The following is a 27279-nucleotide window of genomic DNA, read 5'->3' on the forward strand; positions in this document are numbered from 1 at the left end:
GCCAAAATCATTTCTAACTTCAACATCTCTAATTCACTTTCACATTGCCGTACCAAATACTGACCTGACATGTCAGGTCAGAGGACATTGTTGCAGGTCAAGTCGAGCAGTAAAAAACATCATGGCGGAAACTGTTTTGCATCAAGAGTTGGCATACGATCAAACACACTCAACAACAAGACTGTTTTCCCACAGACCCACAAGAATTTTTTCATCATAAATTCTGATGGTACGTAAGGGCTACCATCAGGTAATTTGTAGTTAACAATGTCTGGATGTCATATGGTTACACTTAATTTCACTTTATGTATGGAAGGTAATAACTTACAGGTATTGTTGATGAGCCAGCTACTGCTGCTGCTTTGACCACAGCGTCTTTTCTCGGTCTCTTGATACCCACTGTTGTTGTGTCTGATTTCCGTTTTACAGATATCGACGAAGATAATGTCGTACTAGATGATTTAGGTTCTCTTGATTTGGGCGTTTCTTTCAATCTGGAGAATAAATATATTTACCATAAAATATCACATTGTCTTTAGACGAAGACATGAAAATGTTTAGAGTATTTAGAAAACAATAGCATGAACCACACGTTGCAAGGTAGCCTCAGAATCAAGCCTTCATTTACTATGCATTCACATGCTTTGTAAACTCAAACATGTTTGACTTACTTCTCTTTTTCTTTTTCCTTATCTGGTGTTTTTTCTTTTACTTTATCCTTCTCCTTATCTTTGTGAATAATCTTGTTTGTTTTAGCTTTGCCCGTCAGTCTGCAGTCAAGTGCAGAGATCGGCTGTGTACAAGAATTGAGAAACAGAGATTCAATGTATGACACATACTGATATATTATTGCAACAATCTGCAGTTGTGAATAACTGAACTATGGATAAAAACCATTCAATGCAGTTTTGAATTGCCGTAGTGAGTTTGGAATTAGTAGTTGGGTGCCATGTGAGACAGTGTGAGATTTGTGTGATGAATGAAAAAGATCATGAGTACAGGTTGGACAGTATGTGAATAATAGAGAAGATGAGTAAATGTGAGCAGTATGTGAGTAATAGAGAAGATGAGTAAATGTGAGCAGTATGTGAATAATAGAGAAGATGAGTAAATGTGAGCATGATGTGAGTAATAGAGAAGATGGGTACATGTAAATGTGAGCAGTATGTGAGTAATAGAGAAGATGGGTACATGTAAATGTGAGCAGTATGTGAGTAATAGAGAAGACGAGTAAATGTGAGCAGTATGTGAGTAATAGAGAAGATGAGTAAATGTGAGCATGATGTGAGTAATAGAGAAGATGGGTACATGTAAATGTGAGCAGTATGTGAGTAATAGAGAAGATGAGTAAATGTGAGCATAATGTGAGTAATAGAGAAGATGGGTACATGTAAATGTGAGCAGTATGTGAGTAATAGAGAAGACGAGTAAATGTGAGCAGTATGTGAGTAATAGAGAAGATGAGTAAATGTGAGCAGTATGTGAGTAATAGAAAAGATGAGTAAATGTGAGCATGATGTGAGTAATAGAGAAGATGGGTACATGTAAATGTGAGCAGTATGTGAGTAATAGAGAAGATGAGTATAGGTGAGCATGATGTGAGTAATAGAGAAGATGGGTACATGTAAATGTGAGCAGTATGTGAGTAATAGAGAAGATGAGTAAATGTGAGCAGTATGTGAGTAATAGAGAAGATGAGTAAATGTGAGCAGTATGTGATTAATAGAGAAGATGAGTAAATGTGAGCAGTATGTGAGTAATAGAGAAGATGAGTAAATGTGAGCAGTATGTGAGTAATAGAGAAAATGAGTAAATGTGAGCAGTATGTGATTAATAGAGAAGATGAGTAAATGTGAGCAGTATGTGAGTAATAGAAAAGATGAGTAAATGTGAGCATGATGTGAGTAATAGAGAAGATGGGTACATGTAAATGTGAGCAGTATGTGAGTAATAGAGAAGATGAGTAAATGTGAGCAGTATGTGAGTAATAGAGAAGATGAGTAAATGTGAGCAGTATGTGAGTAATAGAGAAGATGAGTAAATGTGAGCAGTATGTGAGTAATAGAGAAGATGAGTAAATGTGAGCAGTATGTGAGTAATAGAGAAGATGAGTAAATGTGAGCAGTATGTGAGTAATAGAGAAGATGAGTAAATGTGAGCAGTATGTGAGTAATAGAGAAGATGAGTAAATGTGAGCAGTATGTGAGTAATAGAGAAAATGAGTAAATGTGAGCAGTATGTGAATAATAGAGAAGATGAGTAAATGTGAGCAGTATGTGAGTAATAGAGAAGATGAGTAAATGTGAGCAGTATGTGAGTAATAGAGAAGATGAGTAAATGTGAGCATGATGTGAGTAATAGAGAAGATGAGTAAAGAAAGAACTCCCATGTGCTTAGAGTATTGAAGCAGTGTTCTCCCCAGGAATTTAAACCACTGTGGCGGCCTAATTTGCATATCATTTACATAATAATGGAAATTGACCAAAGCACATTTACACCCACACAATAAACAACATATATTTTTAAAAACAAAGTGGCAGATACTTATTTGCTTCACACAGTGTTATAAACACTTTTATTTTGGGCACTTTTGTAATATTAATGAGCTCCGTCACAGGGAAAATATTTTTTTTTTTGGAGTCAAAATATTACGTTTCACAATTTAGAAGAGTTTGAATTTAAAAATGAAACATTCTCGAAATGCAAATGCTGCAGACTAAAAAGAAACAAATAAATTGTAAAAGGTTAAATGAAACTCATTTGAAACGTTTGAGCCAGGATTATGTTCACCACTTTCATGATCTTATTTACTACAAAATTCTCCTTCAAAAAATCGACCATGTAGTTATTTGGCGGATTGTTGGTTATTATTCCGACCATCAGCTTCTAACGTTTACATTTACAGTAAATGAATGAACAAATAACACTTCCAAACGATCAAAGTTACGACGTGACATAACTTACTTCGCGATGTTATACACCGGTTATACCAATAATTCCTCTTACTCGGTCATGATGCCATGCAAAAATTAAAGACTTCTTTTATTATATGAAAAAAACATAAAATTTTAACTAATTTTATCGGGAGAAATTATTTTTGATCACTCGATCACTTCGGTGAAAAACACAGACCCGCCATGATAGTTATGACGCATTAGTTGACCGGCATGTGTCCTTTGACCCGGTGGGTCAAAAACGCCATTTACCAATCAAAATGCCGTATGGTATTGCCGGTAGAACCCGAAGTTTTCCGAATGATCGTGATCATAAAAATTACATTGCGGAAGTAAAGCGATGTCGTAGCACGATGTGTTGGTATGAATTTCAGATGAAAACTGCATGATGGTTTTCGAAAGAGGTGATTAGAAATTTTTAAAAGGTAAAAAAAAGTATTGAAAGAAGAGTTTTTACATAATTCACGATGATAACAGTTCAAATGTATTTTACCCAATAACGCAATAAACACGTTGTTTTTTTCTTGAGTAGCGTAAACTGATCGTGAACTCCGATTTGCCCATGTTATATTGAGTGGAATTGATTTTGAAAGAATTTTAGCTTTCAATCTAAAGACTGCATCTATCGTCAGAAAATATTTACTTACAAACAAAGAGGTGCTAATTTTACAAAATTGACTTGTATTGTTTAAAGCCGCTACCACATCGCACGACTATGTCTATTGTTTACAAATTATTATCCACGACTGGCAGGATGCGTGTCCGTCGGTACGTAAGTATAATAACAATATGACAATAATCGGAAGCGTTTCCGCGGTGGTCGCTAATTTCGAGTGCCGGTCAGGTCGACCAGCGTGACGAGATCCCCCAATGAAAAGAAGCACTGTGGCGGTCTTGCTAATCACCGTGGCGGTGTCAGACCGGTGTGGCGGCAAATCGAAGCACTGTGGCGGGACCGCCACGCTGTTTACATCTTGGGGAGAACACTGATTGAAGACACATCAAAAATTAATTTAAAATTACTTGTACACGAGATATTGATGGAAAAGCTGAAAACTAATTATGTAAATCAGGTAACTAATATAAACAGAACAAAAAAATTATAAATTATTATGCTAATTAGAGAATTAATATGAACAAATTTTAACCCAAAATTAATCAGGCCTGTCTATTGTCCTAGAGCATTTATGTACCAAATTTTATTCAAATGTGATGATCAGTAATTGAGATATCAGTGTTAATTAATTATGTTAATTGGATGATTAATAGCATAAATATTTACCAAAAACTAAATGGGTCTCTGCATAGTTCTCTTTAAATGTTTCATTAAAATTCAATTTATGGTTCTTTATATATCAGTGGAACACTATGCAAATTAGGTAATTAATATCCAATTAAAACTAATCAGGTCTCTGCATAGTCCTAGAAGATCTATGTAGCAGGTCTCATTGAAATATGATTAGTACTTGAGATATCAGACAAAAAGCTGAAAATTAACTAATTATGCTAATAAGGTAATTAATAGGCACAAATATTTACCCAAAAGCTAATCAGGGGTATGCATAGTCCTTAATAAGTAACTATGTACCAAGTTTCATTGAAATGTGATGATTACTACTTGAAATATCAAAAGCTGAAGATTAATTATGCAAATTAGGTAATTAATATGTGCTGATATTACCCTAAAAACTATCAGGTTTGTGCAGTGTCCTATGACATCTATGTACCAAGTTTTATTGAAATGTGATGATTAGTACTTGAGATATCAGTGGAAAAGCCGAAAATTGATTAACCATTATGCAAATTAGGTATTAATTAATATTGCACAGATTTTTACCCAAAACTAATCAAATCTGCGCATTAGTTTGAAGCATCTATGTGCCAGGTTTCAAAATCCAATGACTGGTTCTTTAGATATCAGTGGAACAGTCATGGAACAGCTAAAAATCAGCTAATTATCATGCAAATTAGGTAATTAATATGCATAGATTTTTACCAAAACCTAATCAAATCTGCGCATTGGCCCAGAGCATCTATGCACCAAATTTTCATCAAAAATCAATGTATGGTTCTTGAGATATCATTGGAACAGACACACACACAGACAGACACACTAACTGCAAAGACTCCCTTTTTGTGCTTTGCACACAGGAGTAAAAAATATATGAGTATATGTAAGACAGTTTGAGCTGTACAATGTATGTGAGTAATAGAGAAGATAGGTAAATGTGAGACAGTTTGAACAGTACATTTGTATGTGAGTAATGTACGTGAAAATGAGTACATGTAAGATAGTGTGAGCTGTATGTGTGTAATAGAGATGATGAGTACATGTGAGATAGTGCAAGTTTTTTGTAAGTAATGAAATAGAAGATAAGTACATGTGAAATATTATAAGCTGTATGTGAGTAATAGAGATGATGAATACATAGTGTGAGTGGTATGTGAGTGATGAAATGGAAAGTAAGTCCATGTGAGTTTAATCTGTATGCGTGTAATGAATGAGAAGTACATGTGAAACAGCGCGAGCATTATGCGTCTAATTGATCAGAAGATAAGTAGATTTGAAATATATCTCACACATACATAGTTTCCATAGAAACAATGAAATTCTCATAAACATGTAAGGAATGTGATGACATACCGTGATTGAAGGCAGGAGTGCCGTGACAGATTCTAATGTCTTGCTTGGAGGATTACTAGATGCATCACAAGTTTGTTCAGTTGATTGCTGAGGTGATCCAAAAGGTGATGTAATGCTGAATGGTTCAGGCACAGTACTGTAAAAACAACATACTTTAGTATATATAGTTTTTAGGGCAGAGCGATGTATTAGTTACGACAATATAATAATGGGGATAACTGACACTATAGGACAAACCATCCATTGTTCCTGCAATGTTACTTTAATCTACACATTTTTGTTTCATGTCAATTTTAAACACACCATAATGCATATGAAGATTGTAAACCACACATTGAGATGCTCACTTACCCTAAATCAACCTGTGGTGCAATACAAAGTGGGGTTATCCTCCGCCTGCCATCTGGTGTCCTTGTCTCTATTTGTTTTGCAAGTGGATTCTTTGAAAACAAAATGAAATTTGAATTTAAAAAAAAAATGAATAACTTTGAAAACTAACCATTGCTATAGTCCATAATAAATTCCACAATATCCTACACCCCTTGGTTTCCCCTTACCCACTATGATGAAATACACTCCACGACATAAACTTTCCGACCCGGTATCCACAGAGGTCCGGGGAGCTACCATATTTTCGAAGATTTCACTAATTACCTTTTAATGACGTCACCCAGAAACAGCCTTTTTCTATCCGCAAACGAACATGTTTAACTAGTCAGAGTCAAGTAGAAAAAGTAGCTGCCCAATGTTTGAAAAATTAATAGAATATGGTTCAAAGTTCAAGATTCTTGTCCTGTTAGAGATTTCAAATTTGTATTTAGTGCCAGTGCATCCAAGTCAACGAAAGCTTCTTAATTATATTCATGCAGTTTGATCGTGATAGTTTGTCGTAATGGTATTTTACATCGGAAACTGTGTGCCACCGATCCAGCCTTTTATCACAGTAGTGTACTCATTATATAATCCCATTGTTATACTATAACTATACTTATAGCTGTTAATATTTGCAGAATGCGAACATAATGGTATTTTAGTTTGGAAACTGTATCGTCGATCCATCGTTCAATTAAAGTTGCGTACTCACGATGTTATGAATTATGGCATACAAGTTTTTATTTCAGTGCGCTACACTAAAGTGTTTTTATTGGGAAATAATATTTTGTATTATTCAAATCAGAGCAAGATATTCAAGTCATCCAATGTTTTACGTCAACAATGCAACGTGACTTAGCAAATACTTACGTCCCGTAATTTTGTGAAATGTATGCATGGAAACAGTACTATTACGTGACTTGAAGAAAGTCGCTGACACGTATTTGAACTTCAGACCCAGAATTTGCATGGATGCATAGTTCCGCTTTGTCGGTAAAGCACACGTTTTTATTTCAGTGTGATTCACTACAATTCTTTTTTATTACATTGTATTTGGAAATAATTGTTTATATTAAAATCAGTGCTAGCTATACCTCAAGTCTTATGTTTACACATCAAATATTTATGGCCGGCATTTTGGGAAATTGACTATTTAAACGACGCTAAGAAATAGGTCAGCAGAACCTTGCTACAATGTCCTAAAAATGTTCAAATGTATTTAGATTTAAATTGTCCTATTTTTATACAGTAATTGATGTTCTTTTGAAGTTTAACAATGGGTTGTTCAAGTCTGCTGGTGCCGAACTGAACTTTCAGCTCATGAATATTCTTGCATAAATTTACATATCTTGGGGAGCTCCTCGGAATACACTCTACAACGATCCAATATCCAACTTACCGGTTTCCCTTCACCCACCATAATGGGAATATTCTTTTTTGGTGTGGTTACATTGTTCTGTTGCATTGCCTTCTGTTCAGTCTGCTTATCTAATTTTTGTTGCTGAATTTTCAACATGGCCGGCGTCTCAATAATTGTGTTGCCATAGTGATTTGGGTCATTTATTGATATGCTGCTGCCATATAACTTTTTATGTAACATAGCCTAAAAAAGAGTTTAAAATCAGTTATAAAATGATGGATTGTGAAAAGTTGATTTCACCAAAAGAAAACAAAGTAGGGTAAAGCATGACTGTTGTTCACAGGTATTGGACTTAATAAATGTTCTTTTGTTTTAAATGACTTATACATGTAAGGTATTGGAAGCATGAAGTACAATTAAGGAATACTGAATTGTCCTTTATAATTACAGTAATCACATGTTTTTCTAATAAAGCAAACAAAACTAAACTATCCACATACATATAGGGGGTTACAGTTGCATGTATATTAGTAATAAGCTGACATGGACTGACCTTTTCCTCAGATGCCAGGGGTTTTCCAAGTTCATCCTCTGTGAAGGACAGGAATGCTACAGTACCATCCCAAGAACAAACTAACAAATCAAAACCATTCTTACTCCTATAGAAAGAAATACAAGTACATTCAAATTGAATACATTTTGTTTATACAATGGAGTTAGATTCCAAATTTTGGTATTTCACGAAGTAGCGTCACTAGTGTTTACCCAAAACAGAATTTAGTTTCTGAAGATCAATGTTATTTAGGGTTGCTACATTTCAATCTTTGTGATGTCATATTGTATATTGAGTAATTTGAATATTTTGATTAGTCGCTGCAAAGTGATGAGTCAAAATACTGAGATGGAAAGTAAAATGGTAAAAGTAAGCACCGTAAAATCTGTATTAGAAGTCGCATCCCTAATAGAAGCCGCACCCATTCTTTTTGAACAATTGAGAACCAAAAATTCACCATTTCTCTTTATAGACAGGTTGTCTTTATATAGAGGTTGGATTGTTTTTTATTGATGACCAACTCATACATTTTACATAATATTTGTCCAGAAAAGAATGAGATGGAAATTTTAAAATTTTATCCATTTTGAAAATCTGTGTTTTACCCTCGTCGAATGACCTAGACTGTGCACATGTTGATGGAACGGCACCGTCAAGTCTAGATTAGACCAAAAATCAAAGTGTTTTGCAAATTTACATACCATCTTAACTGACTGTCTGATTGATTCTCAGAAACGCTGTAAAAGTTGACAAATGTACTCACCATGAGATGTCTAGTACTGAGTTATTAAATAAATCATGTGTGATCACTAAAGGTCTCTTCAGGGCAGTCAGCTGATAACATAAAAATAAATCTACATTCAGATAACAGAAAATGTACTGTGTGATGAGATGTAATAGTACATGCCAGAGGTCAAAGTTCATGCTAGTCATGTGATAACTTACCCATATAGACAATGATCTATCCCTACTACCAATAGCACAACAGCAATACTGCTGACTTTTACCGTTTCCTCCTTTTTTAAGTACTTTTGAGAATATGTGCGGATTGAATCTCTAGATACAAACAAAAGATATTTATTATTTGAGACAGAGGAATTTAATCTTGATAATTCATCCATACTTATTCATAGTCATTCCACCCATGACTCCCAACAACCTTATCTAAGGGTGGCTATTGCTGTTGTCACCACAGTCAAGATTGTCCCCACCCATGACTGCCAACAACCTCATCTAAGGGTGGCTATTCCTGTTGTCACCCCATTCAAGCCCGTGCCAACCCATAACTCCCCACAACCTTATCTAAGGGTGGCTATTCCTGTTTTCATCAGTCAAGCCCGTGCCCACCCATAATTTCCCACTACCTCATGTAAGGGTGGCTATTTCTGTTGTCACCACAGTCAAGCCCATGTCCACCCATGACTCCCCACAATCTCATCTGAGGGTGGCTATACCTGTTGTCACCACAGTCAAGCCCGTGCCAACCCATAACTCCCCACAACCTTATCTAAGGGTGGCTATTTCTGTTGTCACCACAGTCAAGCCCGTGCCCACCCATGACTCCCCACAACCTCATCTAAGGATGGCTATTCCTGTTTTCACCACAGTCAAGCCCATGCCAACCCATAACTCCCCACAACCTCATCTAAGGGTGGCTATTCCTGTTTTCACCACAGTCAAGCCCATGCCAACCCATAACTTACCACAACCTCATGTAAGGGTGGCTATTCCTGTTGTCACCACAGTCAAGCACGCGCCCTCCCATGACTCCCAACAACCTCATCTAAGGGTTGCTATTCCTGTTGTCACCACAGTCAAGATTGTCCCCACCCATGACTCCCAACAACCTCATCTAAGGGTGGCTATTCCTGTTGTCACCAGTCAAGCACGCGCCCTCCCATGACTCCCCACAACCTCATCTAAGGATGGCTATTCCTGTTTTCACCACAGTCAAGCCCATGCCAACCCATAATTCCCCACAACCTCATCTAAGGGTGGCTATTCCTGTTTTCACCACAGTCAAGCCCATGCCAACCCATAACTTACCACAACCTCATGTAAGGGTGGCTATTCCTGTTTTCACCACAGTCAAGCCCATGCCAACCCATAACTCCCCACAACCTCATCTACGGGTGGCTATTCCTGTTGTCACCACAGTCAAGCCCATGCCCACCCATGACTCCCAACAATCTCATCTAAGGGTTGCTATTGCTGTTGTCACCACAGTCAAGCCCATGCCCACCCATGACTCCCAACAACCTCATCTAAGGGTTGCTATTCCTGTTGTCACCACAGTCAAGCCCATGCCCACCCATGACTCCCAACAACCTCATCTAAGGGTTGCTATTCCTGTTGTCACCACAGTCAAGCCCATGCCCACCCATGACTCCCCACAACCTCATCTAAGGGTTGCTATTCCTGTTGTCACCACAGTCAAGCCTGTGCCCACCCATAACTCCCAACAACCTCATCTAGTGGTGGCTATTGCTGTTGTCACCACAGTCAAGCCCATGCCCACCCATGACTCCCCACAACCTCATCTAAGGGTTGCTATTCCTGTTGTCACCACAGTCAAGCACGCGCCCTCCCATGACTCCCAACAACCTCATCTAAGGGTTGCTATTCCTGTTGTCACCACAGTCAAGATTGTCCCCACCCATGACTCCCAACAACCTCATCTAAGGGTGGCTATTCCTGTTGTCACCAGTCAAGCACGCGCCCTCCCATGACTCCCAACAACCTCATCTAAGGGTTGCTATTCCTGTTGTCACCACAGACAAGCCCGCGCCCACCCATGACTCCCAACAACCTCATCTAAGGGTGGCTATTCTGCTCAAATCAGTATTCAATGATAAACAAAAAACTCACCACACATGTGATAGCCTTACGATGACCAACAAAGTCCATATTTGCCTTCCATCCATTTCTCTCAATGATCTGTGCAGTTGGTCCTGCATTGTTCATAGCATGAGCTGATACAATGTGATTACCATCTGGAGACCAGCTGAGCCTCAAAACATGGGTAGTACCTCCACACTATGAAAATACAAAGAAACTACTGAGATCATCCTCCCCTGCAAATGATTCATGCTAGATTATCTGGTCAGTAAATCCAAAAACTGTTACCCATAAGAAAAATAAGTCACTCACAAGAATGCTCCTCATTGGCTGTCCAACCTAAGTCAGTGTTCTCCACGGGTTGAAAATTTAACCTGGCGGGCAAAGCTGGTCGAAAAGACTTAGTCTATAGACTTCAGTATTTGAATTTGGGCGAACGCTTTACATTTAAAAAAAAAATAAAACCCTGTATTTTTGATTATATAAAAAATATATAATTATATAAAAAAAATTACGTAGTCACGTTGCAACATAGTTATTTAGAATGATACAGTACGACATACAAAGTATCATTTTTTGCTTACGTCGTTGGCAAAAACATAAAGTCGTAAGAATTGAACTTCGATTTTTGTACAAATTTGATAATCATTAGTTTCTTAGATATACCAATTCAGTTTGACATAACACCTTTGATTTGTGTTAAGTAAAAGAAGCCTTCCGCACAAACCAAACAGACATGCTATGCTGTGTCAGATGGTAAAGTGACGCTGACATGTCTTATTCTGTCATTTTATGCATGTATTTATCACCAATTCCAAGAGTAAAAGTTTTAACTTTCAAAGTATTACAAGTATTATGACTCGTCCATACATTTATATGTTTATTACACTTAAATAAAAATTAAAATAGCCGAGCCTTCCTGATTCAAGTCTCTTGTTGATTTGACGACGGTAGGTATCATTAATGTTTATTCTTTGTCTGTATTGCTTTTCAGACAAAATGTTCAAGATCGGTAAACAAGAAAAGGACGAACTAAAATGTCTTGTGTGTTTCACGTGTGATATGATTATTAAACAAAAAAAACAGAGTTAAGCGATCATGTACGTTCTATAAATCTAACCTTGCACACATAATCTTGCACTGATGTTTTTTTTTTTTTTAAAAAACAACCTTGCCTTTCAGTTAACTCTTCGATGGTATTTGTGGGTTAAAACATATTTGCATTATTAGAAAAGCAGCACACTAAGTAAACGATGTTGAAATAGTCAAAGCCAAAACAGAGTTGCATACAAGTTGTGTTATTACAGTACCGCTGGATATACAGCCGGTAATAACAATTTTACTAGATGGATGAACCATGAAAGAAAAAGATTGCTAAGGTAACGCACCAGTTCAGTGAGTGACTTGGGGTCAAACTTCGGTCAACACACACTTGACACTTGTTTCGCAAAGTACTTGAAGTTCAATTGCGCCCAAAAATGATGTCGACAATTACTCAATTGTTGTAGCGCATGTTGTACCAAGTCCCTGATACACCCCGTTCCAACTCCGGCTTGCTTTTCCTTCTTAGTGCATATTCTTGTTCATGTTAAATGCGGCCTCTCACTAATGTATTAAAACACTTTGAATTTATAATTTATACTGCTAAGTCAATCAGTAAGAATGCCCCTCATTGGCTGTCCAACCTGACTGCTAAGTCAATCAGTAAGAATGCCCCTCATTGGCTGTCCAACCTGACTGCTAAGTCAATCAGTAAGAATTTACCTACTTTGGATACAGAATATGATATGTGAATCTTCTTGCAAGGCACTGAAAAAGGTCTATTGAGACACAGTATTTAGAGGAAACTCCTTCAGTCAGTAATTTACCTCATCAAATGGTTTTGTTATTGATGCTTCTTGCTGCCAATCTATTGTTCTCCAGACACGCAGACTTCTATCATCAGACTGGAAAAAAAAATACATGTGACATTTGTGTGAACAGAGATCATAATAATAAGACAGGCATGATATAGATATAGACATAGTTCATCCCTAAAGTCACCATCTAATCCCATGTGTCAAGGATAAGGATAAGGATAAGGGACCTCTCATGGTTGTAATGGTTGAGGAAGGTGGTTTTTATGTAAAATACAGGAGATGACTATCTTACCTGTGATGCCACATACTTGCCGACTGGATCCCAGGTAATGCCTTTGACTAGACCTGTGTGTCCTCTTAATACTGATAAAACCTCTACGGGGAAACAGACATAAAATATGTATAGAAATATGAATGAACCCAAGTTTGACTGTGAATGGGTGAAGTGACATTACAATGAACACATGCATCTGTCATAGATCTCTGAACAAGGGACAATTTCAGTTTTAATGACAAGACATGCCCTTTAAAATTACTTACCTGGAAATTTGTGTGCATTCCATATAACAACAGTGTTGTCAATGCTACACGATGCTAGCCAAGCGTCATGAGGGGACCAAGCTAAATCTAAAATATCTAGAACACAAAGCAGTAAATAGTTATAATACATTACACCATGTTACAACAAGCCATGCATGGTGCAGTCTCTGTTAGTTATCAAATTTAAGATATACATAGTTTTGTTAATAGTAATATATATTTGTAACATAAACATGTCAGAGATATGGATCCAGAAGCTGAGGCTTGATTATGATGATATTTTAACATTGAAATAATTGTCATCTTGTATCTGATCATCAAATGAGTACTTGTCCATGTTGAGAAATATTGCTCTGGAACAGCAATAATTAAAACAAAATGGCCACCAATTGGCCATTTTGAATACATCTGTATATCTATGATATATAATGAATATATCAAATTTGAACATAATCAGTCAAAGCATGTCAGATATGTGGCTCTAGAATCGCATTCATTAAAACAAAATGGCCGCCAGTCATTTTGAATCCGATCTGAAAAATAAAATGGCATGCATCAAGGGCCAATAATGTCTAATGTATGTACCAAGTTTGAACAAAATCCATTCATAAACGACCAAGATCAAGTTCCAGAAAGCCAGTAATGCTTGATTTTTTAGCACAAAAATGGCCACCATTCGTCCACTTTGAATCAAATAGTCAAACTAATACATCTGTATATCTTTTATATGATGTATAAAGAATATATAAAATTTGAACATAATCAGTCAAAGCATGTCGGAGATATGGCACTGCTACTGCACTCATTAACAAAATGGGAGCCAGTCGGCCATTTAAAATCAGAACTGAAAAAATAAAATGATGTGCATCAAGGTTCTATAATGTCAAATGTATGTATAAAGTTTGAACAAAATTCATCTGTAAACAGTCGAGACATGCTTGATTATGATCGCTATTCGGCCATCTTGAATCAGATCGAGAAACAAATTGATGTGCATATGTATTATAGTATGTATGATGTATGTATGAATTTTGAGTGTAATCAGTCCAGGCATGTCTAAGATATAGGTCAGGATGCACAAACGGACGGACGCACATAGGTCAATCTATCCAAACTGGGACTAATAAAGGAAGCTTTATCAAGCGCATCATTGCGAAAGACATTATTAAAAACATCACGTGGGCCAAACTCCGCTACAACTCAGACAGGTATAGGCAATTATGACGTCTTCACAGTATTGTGTACTTCCATCATTTTACAAGATTCTTGAGTATTGATAGACCAATACATGCTATCAGCTGATAAATGCATACATGTAGCTATAGCAACCAACTTACCTCCTGAATGCGCCCTAAGAGTGCTCACACATCTCCACTGTTCAATATTAACGGTTTTACCACCAAATGAAGTAGAGGAGCTGCCTGGATACCTGCAACAATTTGTGATATATTGTACACGTAAGGCTAGCAAAATTCAGCCACAAAACACATCTTACAAAATGATGATTATGGCAAACACAGTTTTGGTAACATATAATGTATCCCTAACCAAAACAAATTTGAAATGTGCACTGGTTCTAAGACAAGTGAAATTTGTAATCCACTTGTCCATCACATTTGTAATATATATATGTTCTTACTGGGCAGTTTTATTTATTTCATATTACTGTGTAGTAGTTTTTGATATTCACAGTTTTTTCAAGTCTTTAGTGTATTTAACACATTTTTTGCTGAAAGCCTCTATGGAGAAAAAAAAACATCGACAGGCAATGTGGCAACCTCAAACTTCTCCATAAAGTGATCTTTAGAGGCTTTATGCATTTTTTAATTAATATTGACTTTACACTGACATCATAATTTATCGTCCAAATCTTTTAATTTCTTTTGATTTCATCAGCAGCCAATTCACATTGAGTTCCTGCTATATCAGTATTTGTGATTTTTACAATAAATATACAACAACAATGACAGAAGTGATGATTAGCACAACATTTCATCTTTCTAGCAATTCGCAAATGTTTATTGCACCAGGCTTTAAAGCGAGGAGTTGTCACCTGCGCATGCGGCAGATGTCAATAGCGTGTTATTGTTTACAAACAAGCGTCTACCCATGAGCCTTTGCATTTTTAGCATGTGTTGTTATCGTTGCTTGGGACTCAATTCCCGCTGTAATGGATAACAATGTAAGTGCAGTGATGAGTAAGATGAGTCACATGACGTTATTGAGTTAACAACTCACCTGCCAATGAACTGCCATATCATTATAAGTTTATCATCGCCACCAGATGCCAGATATTTTCCGTTCATGGACCACCTCACAGAGTTGACACATGCTGTTAAAAAAACATTCAGATCACTATGAAAGACTTCAATGTGATCACATCAGAATTCAGATCACAGTTACAGACAGTCTCAGCAACCCTCACTCATGTAAATGGTAATCTCAGCCTATACCAGGGTGTCTAGACTGGCAAAGTCGCAACTTGTTTTTTTGTTTTACAAAAAGAAAAAAAAATTATTGTTCTTTTATTCCTTTTAGCGTGATCACGAAAACTAACCTGACCGCTAAAGAAATCCCGACTGGATGCATCTGCGGGCATTTGACTGCTGTTAATTATTCATGATGTCATTGATTATTCATGAGTGGGTGTGTGAAAGTAAACGTGACCTTTTAAAGGTTGATTCGATTCGATCGCAGAGATGGATACTTTTTTAACTGCAACGACGATACTTTCATCCATGTTTACTGAAAACAAGTCGATTTAAATGTATATATTAAGGTAGAGATGCAGTTTACCAGACAGGTATTTTAATTAGTTAATTAGGAAACCAAGATGACTTCCCTTGTCCCCAAAACTATATATTTTCAGAAAGCTTATTGTATGAATTTTAAAATTTTTTTATTTTTTTTATTTCATGGACACTGTAGTTTGAAATATGCACAAAAATTTGCTTTTTTGGTCAAAAGCAATTTAAAAAAAAATAGCTTCTAAACCATGCTTCTATTTCCTGTCAAAATTGGTTTATGGGTACATCTGTTTACTATGAAGAAAGTGTCGTCTTGAAAACTGTCTACCAGTTGTCAATTTTGCAGGGCAGCAGCTCAAATTTCACTACTTCAAGTTTATACATAAATTATAACACCCAGGCTAGTTGTCTGTACGATTGTTGTAACACTGTTCAACCAAAAACAATGCCCCGACGACGTTTTGAAGATAAACACATTGTCAATCATTTGTGAAAATTTCAAAAAAAAAGGTCAAAGCGTCTAGGAGCTATTCTTTTTTAAAGTTCTGGGATGTGGACTAAAAAGAAGCTGAGATAATTGCTAATTTGCATAACAATTCACTCAGTAAGAAGTTTGCTAATGCTCATAATTAAAATGGCTGTAACAGTTCCAAATTTAAATGTATTATCGTTTTGTTAAAAGTTAAATATAGTGCATAATATGGAGATCCCGTCATTTTTTTTTTTCACCATGTTTCTTTTTTATTATTTATGTGCATCCTTGCTAAATCTTGCTAAGCATTCAAAAAAGAGAATGTTTGCACCTGTTATCTATATTTTAAAATTGTCTTTTGAGTACGTTCCACTATTCACAACTCTACAAAATTTTAACAGTCTATAGCCAAGACTGTTTGGATAATAAAAAGCAAAAAAAAAAATTCACTCCCAAGTGCCCACGAACCTGCATCTCCTTAAGTAGTGTTTCAAAATCGCCGGGATATCGTGAAAGGTCACGATAATTACTATGATTAGGGATGACGTATACAGCTGCACTCTGATTCGTTGTCAATGCTAGTCAACATCTTTAATTAGCATAATCACCGGAGTGATTCCGCTCCGGTTTTCACTCCAACGCTGGGGGACGCTTGCAGATGCGTCCAGTCAAGATTTCTTTCGCAGTCACGCTAGTTTTCGTGATCACGTTAAAAAGGTTAAATTGACCATTAATTATATTGTTTTTGTAAAAACAAAAAAGAACTTCCGACTTTGCCAGTCTACAGGGTGTCCACCTACGAAACGGACTGGCAACTTTGATTTTGGACTGGCAACTCTTTCCCCATTTTTCTGTTTTTTCAAAATAATTTTACCAAAATATATCCAAAATCATCCACATTTTCATGAAGTTGAATTGTTTTAAACTGGCAGTTGCAAATTCCTGGCTAATAGCCTGGCCCATACATAAACTGATGCCTTCAGAATCCAAGTTGCCAGTGTACATGTATTATACAGTCGGAATGTTACTTGTCACTCAATATTTCCGACTTGCTATAATATTCATCTGACCAGGTTTAACAAATATGATAGGTTTCAATCATCAAAATCAGTATCAGTATACATACGGTAATGTTAATTCTCATCAGAACAACGTCAACCCATTATAATTAAAATTGATTAGGCAATTACCGGTATACTACATATGTACCAGGGATATTTTAAACAAGGGAACAGGGGTGCAGTGCTCTCATGCCATGGCCATGCACCCCCTTACCCTGGGAAGCAGATCCTCTGGCAACCATAAAATTCTGATTGACCAGGGATCACATGTGGCCACAGTCTTCAACTGTGACCTGTCTGATAGTAATTTTGGCATTAAGGAAGCCATAGAATGCTCCATTTTAACTTAGAATTATCAAAAACTCCACACCCTGGTAGGGAGAACCCTATCTCCCCCACTTGGTGGCGCCGCTAAATTGCAGTGTTCCCTCTGAACTTCTCTGTATGGTCCAAAATGATGATGTAATTTAGTGAAAATTTTCAAAATGTGAAAATATTTGCACTAAATTTTAGACAAAAAAATATCTGGCACTCAAAGGGTTAAAATAATTAATATGTGTGAAAATAATTACCATACTGTATTAATTAATTTGTAGGTAGTTGTACTATTTTTAGGTATTTGATCAACCCATCCATAAGTCTCATGCGCTTTTGATGTAAAATTAAATCAAAGAAAGCTTGGAAAGAACTCCCGTGTGCTGAGAGTATTGAATACACATTAAAAATTAATTCAAAATTATTTGTACTTGAGATATTGATGGAAAAGCTGAAAACTAATTATGTAAATCAGGTAACTAATATGAACAGATTTGAGTGTAAAACTAATCAGGTCTGCGTAATGTAATATCGATGTACCAAGTTTCATTGAAATGTGATTAGAACAAAAAAACTATGAATTATTATTAGAGAATTAATATAAACAAATTTGTTTAACCCAAAATTAATCGGGCATGTCTATTGGTCTACATCATTTATGTACCAAATTTATTCAAATGTGATGACCAGTATCAGTGTTAATTAATGTTGTTAATTAGGTGATTGATAAGCATAAATATTTACCAAAAACTAATTGGGTCTTTGCATAGTCCTAGGTTCATTGAAATGTGATGATGAGTACTCTTTAAAAGTTTCATTAAAATCCAATTAGTGGTTCTTTATACAAAAAAATGTATATCAGTGGAACAATCATGGTAAAAATTACCTAATTATGCAAATTAGGCAATTAATATGCACAATTATTTTCCCTAAAACTAATCAGGTCTCTGCATAGTCCTAGAAGATCTATGTCGTAAGTCTCATTGAAATATGATGATTAGTACTTGAGATATTAGGCGAAAAGCAGAAAATTAACTAATTATGCTAATAAGGTAATTAATATGCACAAATATTTACCCCAAAACTAATCAGGTCTCTGCACAGTCCTTAAGTAACTATGAACAGACTTTCATTGAAATGTGATGATTACTACTTGAAATATCAAAAGCTGAAAATTAATTAATTATGCAAATTAGGTAATTAATATGTACTGATATTACCCTAAAATTTATCAGGTCTGTGTAGTATCCTATGACATCTATGTACCAAGTTTTATTGAAATGTGATGATTAGCACTTGAGATATCAATGGAAAAGCCGAAAATTGATTAATTAATCATTACGCAAATTAGGTAATCAATATATCCGGATTTTTACCTAAAACTAATCAAATCTGCGTATTAGTTCAGAGCATCCATGTGCCAAGTTTCATCAAAATCCAATGAGTGGTTCTTTAGATATCAGTGGAACAGTCATGGAACAGCTAAAAATCAGCCAATTATCATGCAAATTAGGTAATTAATATTCATGGATTTTTAACAAAACCTAATCAAATCTGCGCATTGGCCCAGAGCATCTATGCACCAAGTTTCATCGAAATTTGATTAGTGGATCTTGAGATAACGGTGGAACAAAAAAAGTGGCATACATACATACATTCGGACAGGGTGGCTACAAAGACTCCTATTTGTGCTTCGCACACAGGAGTTAAAAATAACAGATAAAAGTGCATAAACAAAGAGGTAGAGGTATAGTTACCAAGGTGATTGTCCATCGAACAAAGTAATTTAGGCACATTCTCATCCTTTTCTACTTTTTCATTTTTCACTGGTGCAATATTCCAGATGGCTACCTTGCCAGAATCATCACCTACAAACAAGAGAAAAAAAATCATGCTTTTTTATTTTGTGATCTGCAACCTTACCTTGCTGCACAAAAGTTTCTTGATTGCAAAATTATTTACAATGCAAATACCACCGGTAGTAAAGTTTTGCATTTACTAAAAAACAATATATGAGCCAACATTTCAATATTTCCAAGAATTCTTAGTTTTTCTGTCTCGCTTTGAAAATTAAATGGCAACTTACTCATTTTATTAAGTTGTTTATTTCAAATGTAATGCATGCATACAAACACTGATTGCTAAACAGAAATTAAAATAGAAAATGTTCCTAGCATGCACACTGTGCATGTTGGTTTTGAGAATTACCTGCACAAAGCTCTAAATATTGTTTATAAACATTATTGAGGAAATTGTTAATTTATTGTCAGACATACCCATTGTAGTGTGCACCTATGTATTTCAAACCCTGTATCCGCCATGTTTTTTCCATGCATGAATTATTACCCCCTCAGTTAGATTGTGCTAGATGAAAAGATTTGAGAACTTTCAAATAACACAAAAGTGATTTATCAATGATGAATATACAATTTTTTAACATTGATTTTCGTGAAAAAATTACATATAAACTGAGACCATTGAAGAAGTATTTAAAAGTTTTTGTGGTGAAAATAGCACATCATCACTCACTTATTATACAATGTAATAAACTAGATTCTCAATGGGCATGTTTGCAATAGTTGTGCTATGTTTTATTAAGCTTAAACAAGCCATTATAACTGGTTGACTATGCTAATACATGTATCTGTGGGAAAATATTGAATTTGTTGTTTTGCCTTTCAAAATCTATATTTACAACATTTTAGAGTTAAAAATCTACAACACGGTGATTATGTAAAAGCTTCAAAATCTTGCCTTTTATTGTGTTTGTAAAACTAGGATGTTTTTCGTCAGGTGACACTGTGCCCAGAAATGTGTGTGAACATAAATTAAGTTGTCTAGAAAGACCATGTTGTTGTAAATAACGAGTAAATTCAGTAGCCATCCCAACTTTCTGGGCTGAGGTTTTAAAATATGTACACAGATCACACATGAACTGTGTGTGTCAAAGTCAAAATCATAACAAAAATGCTCCAATTTATGATTTATTTTAGAAATTGGAATATTAACAATCAATATGACAGATCACTGGTATGACTTATTTCCAATAAACTATCTGTCTATACAGCCTAAGATCTATAATGGCTACCTCTGCATATGCACAGACAAATTTAACTCCGGATTTATGACAGGCACACCCGATATTGTTTACATTTATTGTAAACATATCAGCCCTGTCGACAGATCGTATCTCTGGATATCCTTACACGAATACCAAGAAATAAGAATTACATGTATAAGTTTAGGTGGTGTTACTTCGTGCAGCATTGTCATATCGATCGTAGTTACATTGTTGTTATATAATACACTTACCTTGCCCCCCAGTCACAAACCTAGATCCATCAGGGTGAATATCGATCGAGAATATCGGTTTACCTGGAACGGAAAAAGAATTCTATTTCATAAACCTATAACGGCTATATTTTGGTATAAATAACGCATATACAACAGACGAACGATTGAGTAATAGTAGTGATTTCAAAAATAACCACATGTCAACGTGAATAAGGCAAACTAAAAAGTCATAGCGAACGATTTTTGCAATACTTTGTTTTCTAGCAATTTTTTTTTCAAACAGAATGCATACATACCATCATGTGACACCCAAGCGGGCTTCAGAAGACGCATGATGCTTATTGCAGCGCGATAGTGTCGGTAGAATTCTCCCTCAAACACCAATCAATCGGTTTAAAATTTACAGTCCGCCATTTTGAATGTAATACCGAGCCTCAAAGGTGAACTCCAGGTGGCGCTATGTGCGAGCGGGAAAATAATTAATCGCCGCAACTGGTAGGACGTGGCGAGAATCAAAAATACATGTTTGTTTCCAAGGTAAAATTGTGTTTGAATAACCGTTTGTGTGTTTCAGAACAGATACTGCCAAAATAAGTTAAGAACATACACTCGTACAGTCTGTTGATTTAAAATAGTAATAGTAAACGTCATCATTTTCTTTGTCAGTGTATATATCCTGGTGTATATGCAAGGTTAGACTGGCGCAGTCGGGGCGATTAATTTGTTTTTTGTAGTTTAAATAAAATTAAAAAAAAATCGCGAAATGGAGGTGTTAGCGCGAAATCACCCCGACTGATTTATTCTGCAGGAAATTCATTGCTATTAAATATTCATGAATGCCCACAGGTGGGCGCGGAAACACGTGCAAAATGAGGTGTACATGGTGAAGGTCACACTGCAGACATAACATGGCGGCACGTTGAACTTCGAGTTTGTCGTAGTCGTCGTTTCCAATTCATCACAATTTGTAAAAAAAAGTAACTCGTACTAGTCGTAGAATTAAAAAAAAATCGGCTGTTACAACCAGCCGACGTCTTCTCGGTCAGAGATCAGTTGAAGAGACGTTGTGATTGGCTTAGATGATTGTCAATTAGAACACCATTAACATAATTACCCGTTGAAAAATCGACGGGTTCCTGCAGTCTCGATAGAGGGCCATACAGAATAAACCAGTCGGGGTGATTTCACAGTTACAGGGGATTTCGCGCTAACACCTCCATTTCGCGATATTTTGTATTTTACAGTATTTGAACTACAAAAACAAATTAATCGCCCCGACTGCGCCAGTCTAGGTCTGTGTGAACAAGGAACAATACGCACCGTTGTCATTGTTTGTGTCAAGCCACATATCTAGCTATCCCCATGGCAACTCCTGAGCTGGGCTTTGTTCTGTGGTTTGGTTACGATATCTAATAAATACTAATATTCGGGAATATTTAGCTTGCTGAATTTGTGAGATATCAAAAATATCAAAAATGCCCACATGAAGTAAAAGACTACAACATGAGGAGAATTCAGAAAAAGTTTAAAATCAGCGACCATAGTTTGGAAATCAAATTAGGTAGAAAAAAAAACACCCAGAGATGAAAAGAATAGACTTTGAAAAAAAAAAAAAAAAGCAATAAAAAAGTATTTGAGAATTTGAGAAATTCACTTTATTCTAGATTGTGAATTGTATGACTGAGGAGGAATATAAAGAAATTTTTATTTAAAGAACGTGATATCAAAACAAACTAGAAAAAAGGAAAGACAAAATAACCTTTGTAGTAACAATTGTAGTATTGCATTGGCCGAATATTTAAAAAAATAAAATATACAAAATTGAATAAAAACAAGTTTTTTTTTCTGTAATAGTTATTTTTTTGTTTTTAATAGTTTGTCGTTATGTATTGTTTGTTTTTGTCTAAGTAATGTATTTTATGTTTTTTCTTCACTATACAGTGCCATCAGATGGTACTTGTTAAAACAAGTTATTATTATATAAACATCTACTTTTAAGTTGTTGCTTACTGCCCTCTTGCACATGTCACGTGACCAGTGCGGGTCCAGTAGCATCACGGTATCAAAGGAAAGGGCAGAACAATATCCTATCTCTGTCATCGTATTCATGGCCCTCGAGCCCGGCCCTCGAGGTAGTACCATGTTATTCACGCCCACTTTGGAAGGACCGTTCGGTCGACGACACGGAGGCACATCATAACGTCAAGTTGTTTGAAGTAGGGGGCTCTTAAACGTCAGGGTATATTAACATGGAGGTAAAACAAGAGTTTAATGACCACACTGTTGTATTTGTATTGTGTCGAGTCGAGAAACTTGCTTGACGTAAAACAATGTTGTCCCGTTCATATGAGAACTTCAAGTTAATTGCAATCGTGTGATAGAACACTACTCAAAAGTAAATAATAATAATATAATTTTCCATATTTTTACATAGTATATGTGACATTTTATTTACAATAACGAAAAAGAAAAAAAATACTGTGTCACTATAATAGTACAAAATGGAGTGAAAATAGCATGTTTTGTCTGTGTTATGTCATTTTACAACTGTTTCATATGGCAAGATAATATCCTTGATATGTTCTAGTAGGATACAGGTGTTATCGGGTTCGAGGTTCGTTGTTCTGTGAAAGTGTCGGATGCAGGTTTGGAGGATAGGTCATCGTCAGGTAAACGAGTAACTCTGTCTGAGTTGAATTTGGGTATGATGCTTGGCTTTGAGAGTACCTTCTGGGAAACCGACGCACAGGTGAGATTCTACCTGCTCAATCAAAAGTCACACAAGTCGCTGTTTGTCGTTTTTCATTTATAATATAACACACACCCAGAGTTATGCGTCCCAGGGTCTAATTGTACGACAGCACAGAGTGATGAGCCGTTGATGACGGCTGTCCGGCCGTCGCCCTACTCGTCATCCGTCTCTTCGTCTACCGAGTACTTCATACTCGTACAGTTGCATTGTGGGATATATTGTGTTGTCTTGAGATCACTGCACTGTCTTGCGTAATCATGCAAAATAATGTGCGCCCGCAGCGACTGAATTAAAAACAATTTGGGCAGCTATCACCCCTGTGATTGCTCATGCAACGAAAGGAAATACCTTCGTATACTTGTTGGTGTATCTCAGACTAGTGACACATGGTAAAACATTCATATACAGTTTCTTTCAAAGGACTTGTTAATGTCTAGAAGTTTTAAATAATATGAGGTTATTACGAGGATACTGCAAAGTATGCACGAAGACAGTACAGCGGAAGTATCGATCGACGCGCAATCTTATACTCTCTTTTCCTACCCAGGAATACATCATGGGAATGCCGAAACCCAAAACGTTTAGAACAGATTTAGCGAACTTCTTTGTTTGGAGTCCTGTCAAACCCTGGTGTCAGCCATGTCTGTTTTTATTATTAGAGGACGCGTTTTTTTAACACGACAGATATCGAGTTCATTTCCTGAGAAACCTATAAACAAAAGAATATGCAATAACTTGTGAAGATGAAGAACATTTTCTATTGAATTGCCAAAAATATAACACACAAACACAGAGAAAACTTCATCCAAAAAATTATAACACTACTTTCATCCAACAATAAAAATATACACAGATCACATATATACTCTCAAGCAAAGATCCTGGCATAATTATAGAACTTGCCAATTATATTTACACAACAAAAAGATTTATTTAACATTTAAATACTAGTTAAGTTCTTTTGTTTTGTTTTTTGTACAATTCTTACATATATCTTGTTATTTTTTTAAAACTCTTTTTGCTGTACCTATCCTATGTAAATCTTTTTACATGGAGGCAATAAAGGTATTATTATTATAATACGGCACGCTGTAACTTATAGCGTTACGGTGACAGATTATTGTCAGTGTTTTCTAATGACAAAATGAATTTTCATGGTGGTATATGCAAACCGCTGCTAAATTGTCATTTTATGCATATTATTCACTCCCTATCTCAATAAACAAAGTCACGTGAGCACACTGTGTACTAATGCTAAAACTATTAATTATAGACAGACATAAATTATATGAATGCGCTACAATACAGTACACGTGTCAAAACGTACCCTACTCGTATTAAATCAACAAAAGCAAAGCGCAATAAATAATTTTTAAAAAAAAGACAAAAGAAAATTACCGGTTACGTGCTCAAGGCGTATTTACCTTTGCTTGTGCAGTGACTTAAACAAACTTATTCAATGACGCAAGTTTTCGTATTTGGGTCAACAAGAAAGGCGTTGTTTGAACCATAGAGGTTTATACCTCCATGTTTAAACACAACAGTGGTATCCACTCTCAACTGCCAGTATACTGACAACGGTTTGAAGTGGAACCCCTGTAGTTCTTACGACTCCACCCTCTGTATAAACAAAAGTGGGCGTAGATCCGGGGCGTAGATACAGTCACGGTTTATAACGTCAATACTTTATTGTTTCTATGATATCTTCTCTCAGTGCACGTTATTTCGTAATGTGTAATTTAATTAAGATAAGATAACGATATGTTCTGTTTGGGGGAACGTAGTCAACTGAAAAGGTTGAGGGCGCTAAACACAATTTTAGTACTAGTAATAATCGGAGTTTGTATGTAATGCATTACGTCATTATACCATATTTTCGACAATCAACAAATGTTTGAGTTTTAACCAACTAGCGAATACATCTGATCAAATCTGCTGCACAGTCGCCCAGGTGCTTTAACTACAGGCCGCTATTTTTTTTTTCTTCGCATAACTTCACCCTTTGTGTCCCAATTGTTGAATCAATTATCGCTCTTTTGAGACGAATAGCAGCGGAAACTTCGATATTTTGCGATAAATTAAGGACAGTTTTACCATCTTAAGTCACATGAGTGAATACATTCACGTATCAACAAGACAAAAAATGACCGACAATATAAGTAGCGCCGCTGTCACGTGGCTCAGGCTGTTTGTTAGAGGTGACTGAAGTGATGCAGCGTTACACAATTACAATTGATCCAATCACAGTCACGGTCCTTCTATCCAACTTATCCATTATTTGCAGCGATACGTCCCACACTGTGGTAGATAGTGGGTTATCACGTTCCATCAATACGGGGTCAGTGCCCGTGGTAGGCTGTTCAATTATCAGTAAAATCGGACTCTGATGTATTATTGGGTTCATGACCCATTTCGTGTCCGGTCTATCTGGATATTTGAGGGGTGGTTTAGATGGAGGGGGCGATTTCAACCGTAGTGGAGATTAGCCGCTAGCAACGCTATTTCTAGTTACACAATAATTGCTTGTAGTTGGATTCCAACGTTGCATCGCAACGCTACACGCTACACTGCCCCCCCCCCCCCCACCCACACACACCATGGACTCTACGTTGCATAATTCCGTAGTCAGAAAACCCACTTTATTGGTATTTGTATGTACTTTCAGTCGGCATACAGTGTATCACATCATACAACGTTTTGTAAAATTTTCTAAAAAAAACGAATGAGTAAATGAATGTGTACTGGAATAACCTATGCCAGTTTGTTGGCGAGTAAAACAATATTCGGTGGCGCCAAAAGCCCACGCCTTTGGCCAGTCTTGCTAACACATCTAAATATCCACGATAACATAGGTAACGGTAGTGTGCATCGCATTTCACACATTTTGACACAATCAAGGATTTGGCAACCCCTTATGGGCATTGAGTTTCACGCAGACAAATAATTTAATATTCCCTACAAGTTTCAACGCACACAGTCATAATAGTCGAATAGTATTACACATATTCTCACAGCTTACTTCTATGCTGTCCAGCGTACACATGCATTATGTTGGCGATTCCCGCCACTCATTGCCACAAGTCTGCAAATAAAATTTTGACCGATTCGGAAAAAAACATGCCATGACCCTCTGGTTATTTTAATATAAAGAGGTAAATATTGACGACATATCCTAATTTCCATCACCATCCGTAAAGGTGTCAATCGGGAGATAGGTACCCCGTACAGTCGCTATTCAACTTTATTACGTGTACAATGTGCGCCATTTCTGCGTCAATCGGAATACCAGATACATCTCAAATTGGTAACGCTCTCGTTGCCCTATAGTGTTCCGCAAACAGTACTGACACACATTGGTTCAGTCTGTCAGAAAGATATATTAATAATGGAATGTTCGATTGAAATGAAATATTGCATATACGGCAATAAATCATTCACCCGCTCAAAGTTAATTTATGCGAAAATGTAAAATTTGGAGAGAAAAATCGCCGAGATAAGTCATTTTAAAAATCGCACTT

The 27279-nt window shown here is 36.3% G+C and overlaps 1 protein-coding gene across 1 annotated transcript in view; it reads right to left on the bottom strand.

The window, feature by feature from the left end:
- The window catches only part of LOC100368021 (protein HIRA), a 37044-nt gene extending 15332 nt beyond the window's left edge, over positions 1-21712 (bottom strand). Inside the window, exons 1-17 of the mRNA XM_085491670.1 lie at positions 21306-21712; positions 21028-21090; positions 19473-19583; positions 15359-15452; positions 14458-14549; positions 13121-13216; positions 12873-12955; positions 12590-12667; positions 10752-10919; positions 8829-8939; positions 8647-8717; positions 7884-7989; positions 7370-7573; positions 5950-6038; positions 5599-5734; positions 672-793; positions 329-494 (exon numbers count right to left, since the gene is read on the bottom strand). Coding sequence (XP_085347796.1) covers positions 329-494; positions 672-793; positions 5599-5734; positions 5950-6038; positions 7370-7573; positions 7884-7989; positions 8647-8717; positions 8829-8939; positions 10752-10919; positions 12590-12667; positions 12873-12955; positions 13121-13216; positions 14458-14549; positions 15359-15452; positions 19473-19583; positions 21028-21090; positions 21306-21342 — 1827 coding nt within the window. The 5' untranslated portion in view covers positions 21343-21712. The remainder of the gene's footprint in view (positions 1-328; positions 495-671; positions 794-5598; positions 5735-5949; positions 6039-7369; positions 7574-7883; positions 7990-8646; positions 8718-8828; positions 8940-10751; positions 10920-12589; positions 12668-12872; positions 12956-13120; positions 13217-14457; positions 14550-15358; positions 15453-19472; positions 19584-21027; positions 21091-21305) is intronic.
- Between the last annotated feature and the right edge of the window lie 5567 nt (positions 21713-27279).

Source organism: Saccoglossus kowalevskii, chromosome 16 (assembly GCF_978046115.1).
Source record: "Saccoglossus kowalevskii chromosome 16, keSacKowa6.1, whole genome shotgun sequence".
In the NCBI taxonomy this organism is placed as follows: Eukaryota; Metazoa; Hemichordata; class Enteropneusta; family Harrimaniidae; genus Saccoglossus; species Saccoglossus kowalevskii.